The sequence below is a fragment of the Enhydra lutris genome, unplaced genomic scaffold (assembly GCF_002288905.1).
Source record: "Enhydra lutris kenyoni isolate GAN:26980312 unplaced genomic scaffold, ASM228890v2 scaffoldscaffold34, whole genome shotgun sequence".
Classification (NCBI taxonomy): domain Eukaryota; kingdom Metazoa; phylum Chordata; class Mammalia; order Carnivora; family Mustelidae; genus Enhydra; species Enhydra lutris.
The window spans coordinates 23,037,026-23,052,099 of NW_019154118.1; the positions used below are offsets into that span (position 1 = coordinate 23,037,026).

At 35.1% G+C, this 15,074-nt stretch overlaps 1 protein-coding gene across 2 annotated transcripts in view; it reads left to right on the top strand.

Moving 5' to 3' along the window:
• The window catches only part of LOC111153884 (radixin), an 86,556-nt gene that overhangs the window by 32,543 nt on the left and 38,939 nt on the right, over positions 1-15,074 (top strand). For both annotated transcript variants that reach the window (XM_022513172.1, XM_022513173.1), the window contains exons 7-11: positions 4,023-4,106; positions 4,308-4,454; positions 6,716-6,812; positions 7,304-7,467; positions 9,898-10,028. In XM_022513172.1, the coding sequence (XP_022368880.1) occupies positions 4,023-4,106; positions 4,308-4,454; positions 6,716-6,812; positions 7,304-7,467; positions 9,898-10,028 (623 nt within the window). The remainder of the gene's footprint in view (positions 1-4,022; positions 4,107-4,307; positions 4,455-6,715; positions 6,813-7,303; positions 7,468-9,897; positions 10,029-15,074) is intronic.

A 15,074-nucleotide genomic window follows, 5' to 3' on the forward strand; every position in this document is an offset into this window, starting at 1 on the left:
ATTGCCCTTGAAATTTCCTATTGTTCATAAAAGAATAGGCATGTCTTGTCTCAGGTGTAACACAGATGGTGGTTCTTTGAATGTGAGATTAGATTGCTGTTTGGTTGAGCATGAAGTAATTGGCTTATTTTTAATAGTTATGTGATTTTTAAAAATACTTTAAATATTGGTATCACACTTAAGCACAATTAAATTTTTTTCTTTTTTTAAAAATTAATTAATTTATTTATTTGACAGAGATCACAAGTAGGTAGAGAGGCAGGCAGAGAGAGAGGAGGAAGCAGGCTCCCTGCTGAGCAGAGAGCCCGATGCGGGGCTCGATCCCAGAACCCTGAGATCATGACCTGAGCCGAAGGCAGAGGCTTAACCCGCTGAGCCACCCAGGTGCCCCCCACAATTAAATTTCTTTAATTTAAATGCATGTGTGCTATAACCCATTTTGTTTAAAAAGAAGAAAGATAGCACATGCTCTTTAAGATTTAGTCTTTAATTTTGAAGATCAAGATAGGTGTTCTTCAAATTGGTAGTCTTTAGAGAACTATTTCAAGCTATCTAAGCTTACTCGTAAGCTTACTCATAAAATCAGAATACTAATTTTTATATTTAGAATGGAGTAAATACCTTCACAGTGATTTATTCTATGTATGTGGTATAGCATACTTTTTCTCACAATCTTAAGTACCTGAGCATGGAATTAGTAATCAGGTTATTTGGTGATCATAAATGACACACACTTTGATGATTTTGATGGATGCTTTTAATTCTTGTAGAGGAAAAAAAATTATATAAAACAGTCCGGATAAGCAGTCTGTTCTCCCACAGTACATTTAGCTGTCCTGTCTGGTGGTGTACGTTATCAGTTCCACCAGATAACATTGCTCTCTCCTTGGGAAAGAGCTAGATAGACATGAGTTTTTATGTGCCAGGTTTCTCACTTGGGCATATAGGTAGCTGGTAATACCTTTTTCCAAGATAAGGGAGGAAGGGATACGTTTTGGAGAAGATTTCAGTTTTGAATCTGTTGGGTTTGAAACCTCTGCAGCATAACCAAGGAAGATAGCCAGTATTCATTGGTAGGCCTGGATCTGGACCTTGGAGAGCAGTCTGAACTGTAGATACAGTTTTGGGAATAAGCAGCAAATAGATAATTATCCTATGGAAATGAAAGAGATGGACCTGAAAGTACATATAGAATGGGCAAAAGGCCCAGGACAGATTTTGTTGGAACTTAATTTTTAAGTACAGGGGAAGAGGCTCCTGTAAAGCAAATAGAGAAAAAATGGCCAGAGAGTGAAGAATAATACCAGAGGACTGTTAATCATGGAAGCCAAAGTGCAAGGAAGCTTTAAGGAGAGACTGATCAGCAGCATCAAATAGTAACAAAAAGGTTGAGTCTGAGGGAGTAGTGTGTCTGTTGGGTTTAACAGTAAGGAGATTGGCAGTGACCTTAGTGAAAGCAGCTTCAGTGTGCTGGTGGTGGTTTTAGCCAGATCGTGGTGGACTAGAGGCAGTCGATGTGAGGTTTGGAAATGAAAGATAGTAAATATGGATAGCTCTCGAAAGAGGTTTGGCTGTGAAAAAGGAAAAAACAAAAACAAAAAACCTAGGGAACCATGAGTTCATAGACGTGTTCTTTAAAAATTGGAAAGAACTGACTTAATCCTTTATTCTCTCTGCAAATATTTGAGTACCTCTTCAGTACTGGCACTGGGCATATAGTGGTGAGCAATATGGATGTGGTCTTTTGCTCTCTGTAACACAAAGTAGTAGATATGATAATATATACATGTATGCAAGGGACAGTAAATATGTCCCTGTCATCAGTGATGGAGTGTAGATCCTGAGAAAGTGAGGGGAGGAGCCCTTTAAAGGTGCAGATAGACAGATTTAAAGCCAAGTAGAATGGATTGGCCTTAGCCATGAAGAAGGACTCTTTTCTGGACAGAAGAAAGAGGGTAGGCATTTTTGAATACTTCCAAACAAATAATGCAGATTAATAGTACAAGTACATTATGTAAAATGCAAACAAATGAGATTTGAAATGCAGGATGTAAAAAGTTAGAACTTACATAAATCTTAGTGTCATCCAATTTAATTAATCCATACCTTCAGATTTATAATGTCATGGTACCAGCAATTGGCTGCACTCATTATGCCCTCAAGGCTGATTGCATTCCTTTTGGTGAGCAGCCAAGGCCAGGCAGCAAAAAGTATAAAAATAAGAAAAATGTGGAAACTTAAGTCATATAAGGGGAAGACAGAACTCCTCTCCCAAAAAACCCAAGAGCTTAAAAGAGGATATACTGAGAAAGGAGCAGGGCATAGTAAGAACGTAGTAGTGTGTCTAAGACCTCATTAAGGAATCTATTCTAAATAGTAACTTATGCAAGGAAAGATTACATTCTGAGATTCCTTTATACTACCAAGACATTCCTAGGTTTCATGTAGAATTTTTATACAGCTAAACAGTAATACTTTTTTTAAAAGATTTTATTTATTTGAGAGAGACAGAAATAACGAGAGCGTACACGATCAGGAAGGAGAGGGAGAAGCAGGCTCCCCACTGAGCAGGGGACTGGACATGGGGCTTGATCTGAGGACTCTGGGATTGTGACCTGAGCTGAAGGCAGACACTTAACCAACTGAGCCATCTAAGTGCCCCATAAGCAATAATATTTTAATGCCACAGCTTTTGTTAGTAGTAATGTAGGATCTGAGGTTTGAACAACAAAGCAAAATATGTAATGATCATTATATGACCCAAAGAGAACAAATAAATAAGCTGTAGTGTGTAGAGCAGGTAAATTGTGTGTATGTTGAATTTGCTGATTTGATGTTAAAATATCAATAGTAGAGAAAATATGTTTGGTTACATTTGCATAATGATCACTGGGAGGATAAAAGAGAAACCAATAAAAGATTATTTGGAGGACATGGGTGGTAAAAAGTGTAACTTTCCACTTGTATTATTTTATTAATTTATTTTATTTTTTTTAATTTATTTTTTTTAAAGATTTTATTTATTTATTTGACAGACAGAGATCATAGGTAGGCAGAGAGGCAGGCAGAGAGAGAGAGAGGAGGAAGCAGGCTCCCCGCTGAGCAGAGAGCCCGATGTGGAGCTCAATCCCAGGACCCCTGGGATCATGACCTGAGCTGAAGGCAGAGGCTTTAACCCACTGAGCCACCCAGGCGCCCCCCGACTTGTATAATTTTATATAAAATATTGCCTATAGAGGGGTGCCTGGGTGGCTCAACGGGTTAAGCCTCTGCCTTCGGCTCAGGTCATGATCTCAGGGTCCTGGGATCGAGCCCCGCATCAGGCTCTCTGCTCAGTGGGGAGCCTGCTTCCCTTCCTCTCTCTCTCTGCCTGCCTCTCTGCCTACTTGTGACCTCTCTCTGTGTCAAATAAATAAATAAAATCTTTAAAAAATATATGGCTTATAGAAAATAAGAAAATTAAATTTGACACCAAGAAAAGTAAATATGTGGAGTAAAAGAAGAAATTAAGGCTCCAGAATTTTGATTTTCACTCTCTTCTCTAATTTTTTCTATTAATAATGAAGAAAGTCATTTTCCTTTTTTCGGTCCAGTGGCTTATTTGCTTGAAACCGTTTAATTCCCATAAACTATCTGTATAACTGTCTTAAAAACATGTAATCTTTAAAATAATCTCAGGATCCTAGAAACTTGTTGAGATAACTATGGATTCACATGCAATTGTAAAAAAATAGAGGGATTCTATGTATCCTTCTCCCAGCCTTCCCTAATGGTACCATCTTGTATACCATCTTGTATCACAACCAAGATATTGATAGAGTCCACCAACCTGATTCAGATTGCATGGTTTTATATGCAGTCATTTGTGTATGTATATGTGTTTATGGTTCTATGCAATTTTATCATGTATATAGGTTTTTATGACAGCCATTACAGTTAAGATACTGAATGGTTTTGTACTTTTAAATGAATATTAATTTTGAATCATAGAAACATTTTCATTTTTTTTTTTTTTCTTGCAGTGTTTTGGAACAACACAAACTGACAAAAGAACAGTGGGAAGAAAGAATACAGAACTGGCATGAAGAACACAGAGGAATGCTGAGGTACTTGGGTGGCTATTTTCTTAGTGTTTTTCCTTCAAGTATTTTTATATCATAACACTTACAGTACATCACATTATCCCCCAAAGATCATTCACTTTATATGAATAAATATAAAGCACTAAATTTTAATCCAAAGTATTTTTGTTATTTGTTTGGTATTACTTTTACTTAAGTATGTTACATTAAGCTTTCTTTTAACAGGGAAGATTCTATGATGGAGTACCTGAAGATTGCCCAAGATCTAGAAATGTATGGAGTCAACTATTTTGAAATAAAAAATAAAAAGGGAACTGAATTGTGGCTAGGCGTTGATGCTTTGGGTCTGAATATTTATGAGCATGATGACAAGTGAGTAAATTTAGTTGCACAGTGAATTGGTCATTAATCAGTGATCTGTATGGCTTTATTACGCTGTGTTTGTAAAGTTCTTTTTTTGCTTGATTACTCTTGCTGCTGCTTTTTTCTCCCTACTTAAAAGATTAGTTAATGCGACAAAGATTTTTAGATATCATGTCTACATTTTTGCAACACCTTGTAGCTTTAGCATTCTGCTCAGCGTATTTATCAGACAGGATGATTCACTTTTATTTGGTAACTTGTGAGTTCTGTCTGGTAATTTAATTGAAACTTGTTCCCTTTATAGGTGAAGAATGATTCTTTAAATATACCTGGCATTTAAGGTGAAATTGAAATTAACATGTATAAGAAATAAAGAGCAATGAGACAATGAAATTAATAGATATATGATTTATTATATTTGTAACTTTTTAAAGACATAGGAATTGTTTTGAATATTTTCAGACATCAGTAAAGTAGAATATCACTGTATTGAGAATAATGGGCAGTGTTATTTTGTTTCAAAATTAACCAGGTGTTAATTTTGATATTATATTAATTAATTAATATATTAATATAGAATATGTCAGACTTTCACAGTACTTTAGGAATGCTTTATACTTTATTTGCTATGCCAGTAATGCCTTCTTCTAAGGCATTTCTCTTTATTCTAAAATTCTAGAATTTTAGTTTCATTATTACAAATATCTAATAAGATACACTTTTCTAACACTGTATACTAAGTCCAAAAGAGAGCATTTTAATTATTTTACTCTGCTGTGTATTTTTTATTTACAAAGCGAGTTAACAACACTATATCATTAAGAAGAAAATATTTTGAAATTTTTGAAAAGCAAAAAGGACTTAGAGACTAATTTTTGTGGACCAAATCCTTTTTTTACTTTCTTTTAAAAATTATTGAATTTCTATCAGAGTACCCATTATAGATACGTTACAGATAAAGATGGGGAATATGAAAGAGAGGGGATTAGCTCAGAATGGAAGGGACTGATACAGGAGATTGGTCTTATCTCTACTGGTTCACTTTTTAAAAATAATTAAAATCTATTATATTTCCAAAAGATAGTAAAAAAAAAAAGTAGGGTACAACTTTAAAAGCTTAGGTTCTTTTACCAGCTCTGCTACTAATTGCCTTTGTGATCCTGGTCAAGTTATTAACCCTCTGAAATTCATATAACTGCCAAGCTTGCTTTACAAGATTGTTGTGAGAATTACATGAGGAAGTTGCTTTAGAATTTTCAAAGTAACATGTAAATGTAGTACAGCATTACCTTAAAAATGCTATGTTCCGGCAGGCTCCTTTTTAAGCTGGTAACAATGACATTTGAAGAGCCATTAGGGGGCAGTATAATGCATAACTATTGAGTAAAGAAAGCTGTATGTAGAAAAATTACTTGGTGTGCTGCAATTGGTAATCTCCTTAAGACTTAAAAGGACTATTAATAGGTAGAAATTCGTACTTTGTTCCCGGAAGACTGACTAGAAAGACACCTTTTGGCTAGCATGGGTATCATAATCATTTTGCACACTGGTTATTGGATAACAGTGACACATTTGATGGATAGTCTGAAACAGTAAAATGCATGAAAAACAAAAACAAAATTACTGTTCCAGTCTGATTCCTTGAATTTTGTGTGCAGTGTGGCAAAGTGGTGGTAACTTATATTTCTTAGAGTTGGAAATCCAGCTCTTCCATTTACCCAAACATTTGTGTATGTGAATGTCTTAATTTTTTTCTGTTGAGATACAACTCACATACCATAAAATTAGTGCTTTTAATGTTACAAATACTCATTTTTAAGCTAAACAAAGGAAGGAAATAAATTTAGTATTTAGTAACATGTCCATAATTCACATAAAAACTTATCAAGACTTTTCCTCCCTCTCCCTTCTTAAACACATTTAAACTAATATTTGTAGTAGCTTGAATCTAAGAAGAGCTAGTACAGAGCCCCAAGGGAAGTTCAGTTCTACACTCTAGGTTGCTAGTGTTTTCTAGGTAATTTTAAGAAAATAAATGTAATGCTTTCAAGACACATCATGAAATTTTTTGATAGTTATTCTGTTTTATGTGGCTTAATTGATCAAATTTCCCCTTAAAAGATAATGATGTCAATAGTATCAGTAAGCTGATGCATTTGAAAATCTAGCTTTCTTAAGACTGGTCATTTAGCTAATTTGGCCCCAAAATGTTACACATTTTGTGTTTTGTTTTCTGCTTTTAATTAAAGGAATGCTTTCATTTTTCTAAGGTTAACACCAAAAATTGGTTTTCCCTGGAGTGAAATCAGAAATATTTCATTTAATGACAAAAAATTTGTTATAAAGCCAATCGACAAAAAGGCACCTGTAAGTAAAATTCTGTTATAAGTGTTTTCTGTGTTAACTTTTTTAAAATTTCCGCCATTTTGCTGTGATACCATTTGAAGAGTGGCATTGTTCGTTTATTGATTTGCTCCTGAGAAACATTCCCTTTTCATAGTTTAACTTTCCTGCTGATAAAATAATGAATTATTAAAAATAGAAGGTTTTGATCTTTTTATAACATATGAATATTAGTTTTATTTTAATTGAGATTCAGCTGTAAGGTGAGTGATATTTATTAGGAGGTGATTGAAAATAATCACCATTCCTAAGAAGCAGTTAAAAACACTTGTTTGTTGGTAGCCTTAACAGGTAAGTGCAAATATGGCATATTTACTAGGAATTAGGAAATTCTGTGACTTCTAAGCTATGTAATATGACATTTGAATTCATACCGCATACTGAAATTTAGGAGAGATTATTGTGAGAGAGGCTGTCCTTCAGGAAGATTTTAAATTCAGAAACTTTATGTTTAGGATTTTGTTTTTTATGCTCCTCGTCTGAGAATCAATAAACGGATTTTGGCTTTATGTATGGGAAACCATGAACTATACATGCGAAGAAGAAAGCCTGATACCATTGAAGTGCAGCAGATGAAGGCTCAGGCGAGAGAGGAGAAACATCAGAAGCAGTTGGAAAGGTATGGAATTTAAGGTTTTGATTCTTAATTGAGTAGGTGGTTTAAAATTTAAGAAAGCTGTTTCTTTTTGTTTTTTGATCACATTTTTATTATTTATTTATTTTTTATTTTTTTAAATTTATTTTTATTTTTTAATTAACATATAATGTATTATTAGCCCCAGGGGTACAGATCAGTGAATCATCAGGCTGACACACTTCACAGCACTCACCATAGCACATACCCTCCCCGGTGTCCATAACCTCACCACCCTCTCCCTGCACCCCTTCCCCCGGCAACCCTCGGTTTGTTTTGTGAGATTTAGAACCTCTTATGGTTTGTCTCCTTCCTGATCCCATCTTGTTTCATTTAAAGAATGCTGTTTCTTTAACATACTCTGAGTTTACATTTTTACATTGTTTTCATTGTATTAAAATTGAGTGTTATGCTTATACTCTTAAAATGAGTATGTATACTTTTCAAATTGGAAATCTTGGTATTTCTGAGAAAGTAGCTTTTTATGAATTCATAGATGTGCTTTATTTTTTAAACATGCTTGCTTTTCACTGATTGACCTTGGTTTGGATACTCTAGTAGTTTGGGATTTTTCAAGTTCGTTCTGCTTGTGACTTTTACTTAATTTTTCAGAGTAAGAATTGTTTGAATAAAAAAATCTGCCTTATTTTTGTTTATTTTTTTAAAAATATTTTATCTGTTAAGAGAGAGAGAGAGAGCACATGCACAAGCAGGGGAGGGAGTGGGAAAAGAAGACTTGGCGCTGATCGTGGAGCCTGATGTGGGACTTGATCTCACCACTATGACCTGAGCTGAAATCAAGAGTTGGACACTCGACTGCCTGAGCCACCTGGGTGCTCCGCTGAATATTTTGCTTTAAAACAGTATCGTGGACACTGTAGAACTCAAGTGAAAAGTCACTAAAAAGTTAGCAAAGTACCTGGTGTTTAATAAATAGTACCTCGTGTAATAATTCTTAATATCATTAATGCTTAGTCTAATTAGAAGCTGAATATAAATTAGCTTTTAATTTTCACTTAAGAAAAATATATTTGGGTTCATCTGATATTCTTTAAAAAGTAAGGTATCCTAAAACATTTTCTGCATGTTAGTCCAGGGAATTCATAGTTTATTAATATGCTATTTATGCTCAAACTACATGGTCTTTGTGCCTGAAATTCATATGGCAATGATGTCTTTTTGGGGGAATATTTAGATGTACGCAGATGAGTATCAGAGATGAAATCATAACTGATTTTTTTAAGCTAAAAAAAGTTATTCCCATTAAAACAAAGGGAATATTGAATATTGATTAAATTTATGAAATAGATAATACTACCTGATAGTGCTTCATCTAATTCTTACTCGTCTTTATATTTCTTTATAAATATAGAGTCTTTATAGAGTCTGACCAGTGGTAGGCTCTCGGTAGTTATGTGATGAGAGTCTGGCTATATTTAAAAGAAACAGTCTCTTTAAGCCCCTGGCGGTTGCCGCTGAGTGAGGGAGGTGGTCTTTCCCTTGAGCTCTCAGGTCGATCTGTCTTAAGCAGCATTCGACATCTACTGTCATTCTAATGGAGTTGTCAAAGGAGATAAAACTGATTTGCCATTTGTATATAAGATTAAATTGGTACTACCTTAGGAATTAATAATGTGTCAATTCATGTTAGTGATTGAAAATTCTTACCCTCCCAGGTTACTTTACTTAAACTGCCTAAAGTAAAATTACCTTGTGTGCTCCCTTCCAAGCCTTTCTTACTTCTCTCAGTGGGAAATGTGCAGTTAACTGCTTTTGTGCTGGCCTGTGATTTATTGTCAGAATTCATTGAGTATACAAGTGATAAATCTCCTCTAATTTTTTCCCACATTCAAGTCTGCGTCAAAAACATGCTTTGCACACAAGGGGTGTATTTGACAGTTTTACTTTCCTAGTTGTTCTGTAAATTTGTCACTTGAAAATATTTCTAAAATGTCTTAAGTTTTTACTATCTTTCTTTTTTTTAAGATTTATTTTGAGAGAGAGAGAGGGAGAGAGCATGAGTTGGGGGAGGGGCCTAGGGAGTGGGAGAAGCAGACTCCCCTCTGAGCAGGGAGCCCAACGAGGGGCTCTATCTCAGGACGCTGAGATCATGACCTGACCTGAAGGTAGATACTTAACCAACCAGGTGCCCCTTTTAACTTTTCAAACAATCCTAGACTACATTTTCCGTGACCCCACAAAAAGAAATGCATTGTATTCCAGTGTATGTGCATGTAACAGGGCAGTCCGGTATTTTTAGCTGGATGGATTTTTTTTTTAAAGCCCAGCTGAATATAATGAAGATTCTTAAAATATTTATACTACATTTCTTTTTAGTGGACTCACAGTACTTGGGTTTCATGTAAATATTTCTGTGTATTCATTTGTAACAGAGCAATTCTAATTCCTCTTCAGGGCACAACTAGAGAATGAAAAGAAGAAGAGGGAGATAGCAGAAAAGGAGAAGGAAAGGATAGAGCGGGAAAAGGAGGAGCTGATGGAGCGGCTGCGGCAAATCGAAGAGCAGACGGTGAAAGCCCAGAAAGGTAGCAGTTTCCTTTTGACATTGTGTTCACCCTTGTTCCTCTTTGTCCGATATTTCCTCACTGCTGGATAATCTCATTTGTCCTGTACAATAATTGCACTTAATTGTCACATTTCTACTTAATGGAATCACATCATAAACATGTTTAAGGGACACGCAACATTCATGTGCTAGTTTCTCTTTCATTTACTTAAATACACAGGTGTTTTCATGTGAAATGACTGTAGATATTAATTTATTCCTCTTACGGTTCAGGGTTCCATGAACAAACACGCAGGTTTAGTACTCACCAGCATTTAAACAAAAGCCATTCTATTTGATGCTTTATGGGTATGTAAGTATTTCAAAGCATCTGAATACTTAAAGGCATTTTAAACTTATTTAAAAGTTAAAAAGTTATTTAAAGTTAAAAATATTTAACTTATATTATTAAATATAATAAACTCTTTCGGAACTCAGTCTCTAAATTTTGTTTCGGTATATTAAAAAAATACACAACACATAGAAGTGGGTTGGTTTTTGGTAACAGCTTGGTCAGAACCTACTTCCTATGAAGAGTGTAACCAAAATTCTACAGTGTATAGAAAGGGTACCTTGGGTTTCCGGAGTGGTTTATAGTAAATAACTCTAGGATATGCTGCTTTCAAACAACAAATAGTAGGAAGAACAGAAGAAAAAAGGTGTTGAGCAAAATAAGATTTTTTTTCCTTCCTAAGCAGTAGAGGTTCGAGGGGGGGATATAATATGAAATATATACTATTTGTAAAACTAGAATTAATACCTGCTTTCCTGATAACTAGTAGAAGCAGCCATTAGTTTTATTATTCTAAGTAGAATAATAACCTTAAAGTTTATTAAATAATAACCTTATTTAAGGTTATTTTCATTCCTTACATCAGGCTACCATAGTGGGGAGATGCTCTTGAGGGTGGGGAAAATAATTTGCAAATGGGTAACTAGAGGAGGAAGTCCTAGAGATTGCTATAAACCTACAAACTGGTAGATCATTCTAATTTCAAGGGGATTGGAAATAATATTTCTAAGAGAAGAAATAGGAAAACAAACAAACTAGGCTTTATTCTGACCTTAGAAGCCTCACTTCCTAGAGCTAGAAAAGACCTAGAAAAGTACTTAGTTAGAGGTCAGAGGTGTTAAACAGACTTCCTTGTGGACTGTAACACCAAGGCAGAACTTGTTTTCTGAATTCCAGCTTCGTCCTGTTTCTACTACTCCAGATGCCTTTTTCATCAATTAAAGTAGACCTTTATGAAGTGCCTACTTTGTGCTGCATTTTAGGAATACAAATAAACCGGATGCATGGGAGGGAAGTCTGTGTGGTTGGCAGAAATAAGATATATTCATAAAAATGTAAAGTGAGGTAATGTGTGGTAAATGCCATGTGAGTACAATAAGCAATACTTTTAGAGGCAGAATGCTATAAAAAAATGGAATGTGTGTTTCTTTAAAAAGTTTAAGGAAATTTATGATACTGGTATATTTTAAGGAAAAAACTGAGTGATATAGAGTTTTTTAACTTACATATATCTTTCTGAGAGAACAGCTACCTATTAAACCTTTCAATCTTATTTATTTAGGGTGCACAATAAAAATATTAATGATTTACACACAGAAAACTACTCAAGTCAAGAAGCATTAAAGAATATAAGGAAGATAGAACATAAGAAAGAATGTAGAGTATCCCTATCAAGACAATTTCAAATCAGTCATCTTATGGCAAAGGACATCTGATTTGTTTCTTGAGGTTTTTTTTTTTTTTTCCTAATAATAAAGCGTTGCCAGGCTGTCCTAAAATCTGCATGATTGTCTTGTAATTTATGCTAAATTCTCACTCAAATGCAGTAACTCTGGTCATATCTAAGTCATAATATTTAGTAGATAAACCTTTAAGTTCTTGTTTGAGAAGAAACTTTTCTATACTTCATTAAGAATTTTTTTGAAGTCATTATTATTTGAAATGAGTTATGAATCATTAAATAGAACTGTTCTACCATTTACATTTCCATAGTTCACTTACTTTTATCATTTTTAAACCATCTCTGGAGGTTTATTTGAGAGCCAGACGGATTCACTTACTGTCCTGGCAAATATCAAAGTGAAATCCCAGTAGTGATCTCACGCATCCTGTGTACTTATTAAGCACCTAGTGTGTACGAGGCATTGTAGGCATTGGGGATACGATGCTGAACAGATAAGGTCCCTGCTCTCATGTGGCTTACATTTTATTGAGGAAAGACAGAGTAATAAAATTAACAGATAATCAAGATAATTTTATGTTTTAAGTGCTTGGGGGGGAAGTAAGTAGTGTGAAGATGATAGACATTTAGGATAGTTCTGGTTCCAGCTATTATAAAGTAAGGCTGCTGTGAGCGTAGTGTGATGAAAGCTCTTATGGGGAATAGGAGGGCTTGTCAATTTTATGTATACATTGTTTACAAATAGGAATTAAACAGTCAAGCTTTAATTCTGTCATTAACTTAGAATACCTTTAGCAAGTCATTTTAACCTCTCAATTTCCTTAGATTCCTAATTTCTAGAATGGAAGTAGATAATGCCTAATTTAATTTTCTGAGATTTTTTGGAAAGTTTTTTTAAAAAATTTATTTGAAGTATAGCATGTATATAATAATGTGCATGCCTCTTAGGTATCAGGCTTAATGAATTTTTGCCAAGTGAATTTATTCCTGTGACTACCTAGAACAAGGTGCAGAACATTACCTGCACTAAGAGAATCTCCATTGTATCCCTTCCCATTTTTTCACCCCGAATGTGACTTAAATCATTCTGATGTATATCATCATAGAGTTTATTACTTTTTTAAAGATTTATTTTTGCAAGAGAGAGAGCACATGTGCATGAGCAGGGGGAGAGGCAGAGGGAGAAGCAGACTTCCTGCTGAGCAGGGAGCCCGATCCAGGGATCTGGGACCTGATCTCAGGACTAGGACCCTAGGATCATGACCTGAACTGAAAGCAGGTGTTTAACCGACTGAGCCACCTGGGCACCCTCATCATAGAGTTTAGTCTTATTTTTAATAGCTCTGTTGAGGTATGAATCACAATACCACACAGTTAATGATCTCAAGTGTATATGTTAACGGTTTCTAGTATATTCAGAGTTGTGCCACTTGATGCCACAATTTTAGAACAATTACATCACCCCAGAAAGAAATCCCATACCCATTAACAGTCACTTCGAATTTTTCTGAGTCCTCCCTCCCCCAGTCCTAGGCAACTACTAATCTACTTCTAGCTCTGTAGACTACATGTTCTGGTCATTTCTTATGAATGGAATTGTGTAGAATATGGTCTTTAGTAACTGTCTTTCATGGAGCATAATGTTTTTGAAGGTCATCAACAGATAAGGTCATCGTGTTGGAGCTTGTATCAGGCATTCATTCTTTTTTATGGCTGAATAATGTTTCATTCTGTGGATATATAGATATATGTATATATATAGATAGATATAGATGTTATATATATATGATATACACATATGCACACATATATACATACATACACACACACACACACTACATTTTATTCATTAGTTGGTGAACATTTGGGTTGTTCCCACCATCTGACTATTGTGACTATGTTGCTATGAACATTTGTGTACTGGTTATTGTTTTCATTTCTTTTGAGTATAAACCTGGGAGTAGATTACTGGGTCATATGGTAAGTTTATGTTCAACTTTTTGACAAACTGCCTAACTGGTGTCTAAAATAACTGTACCATTTTACATTCCCACTATCAGTGTATCATTTGTATGACCCCAAACCTCCCCAGCACTTACTAATGTTAGTCTTTCGGAGTACGGTCATCCTAGTGGGTGAGAAGTACTACTGTGGTTTTGATTTGCATTTTCCAAGTGACTAATGATGTTGAGCATCTTTCCATATGTTTATTGGCTATTTATATATAATCTTCTTTGGAAAGGTGTATTTTTGCATTTTCTTCCCATTTTTCAACTGTGTTGTCTTTTTGTTGTGAGGTGTCAGAATTTTTTCTGTATCTCGCTACAGATGTCTTCTGACGTACCAGACATATGATCTGCAGATATTTTCTCCCATTCTGTGGGTTACCTTCACTTTGAGGATGATGTTCTTTGAAGCCCAGTGGTTTAAATTTGGATGAAGTCCAGTTTTTTTTTTTTTTCTTTTTAAGATCTATTTATTCATTTGGAGAGAGAGAGGGAGTGCACAGGGGGGAGGAGGAGAGGAAGAATCTTAAGCAGACTCTGTACTCAGCATGGAGCCCGACGTGGGGCCTGATCTCATGACCCTGAGATCATGACCTGAGCCAAAACCAAGAGTCAGAGGCATAACTGACTACACCACCTACGTGGCCCTGGAGTTCAGTTATTTATTTTTTGCTTGTGCATTTGGTATCCTGCCCAAGAACAGTCTTGCTTGTTTTTGAACTGCATCTAAATGAATTCATGTACTCTTCTGCTTGGCTTCTTTTTGTTCAAAACTTATGCCTGGAGCTGTAGTTTGTTGTTTTACATGGTAGTGTAATATTCTGTTGCATGTAGCTAGCAAATTGTACTGATGATAGACATTTAGGATAGTTCTGGTTCCAGCTATTATAAAGTAAGGCTGCTGTGAGCGTTCTTAAGTATAGCCCCTGGGTATTAATTTAGGGGACGTATCTGTACCCCGGAGTGGAATTGCTGGGTCACTGCTACAGTTTATTGTAGATACTGCCACTGTTTCTCCAAAGTGATTGTATCAGTGCTCATTCCTACCGGTAGTGAATGAAAGTTGATTTGCCCTATATCTTCATTACTTGATGATTTGTTTTACTGTCAGGGTTTCCTCTTGCGTCGTTTGTTTAGCCATTCTGGGGAGGACAGTTAGTACAGTGCATTTTCTTGATGACTGATGATTTGATTTTAAGCACTTTTGCAAATGCTTATAGCATCCATGAAGTGCCTTTTCATGAGTTTCCCCTATTTTTAAAAATTGGATTTTCTTTTTTTTTCTTATTGATCTGGAGTTCTTTTCATATTTTGTTAAAAGAAAAT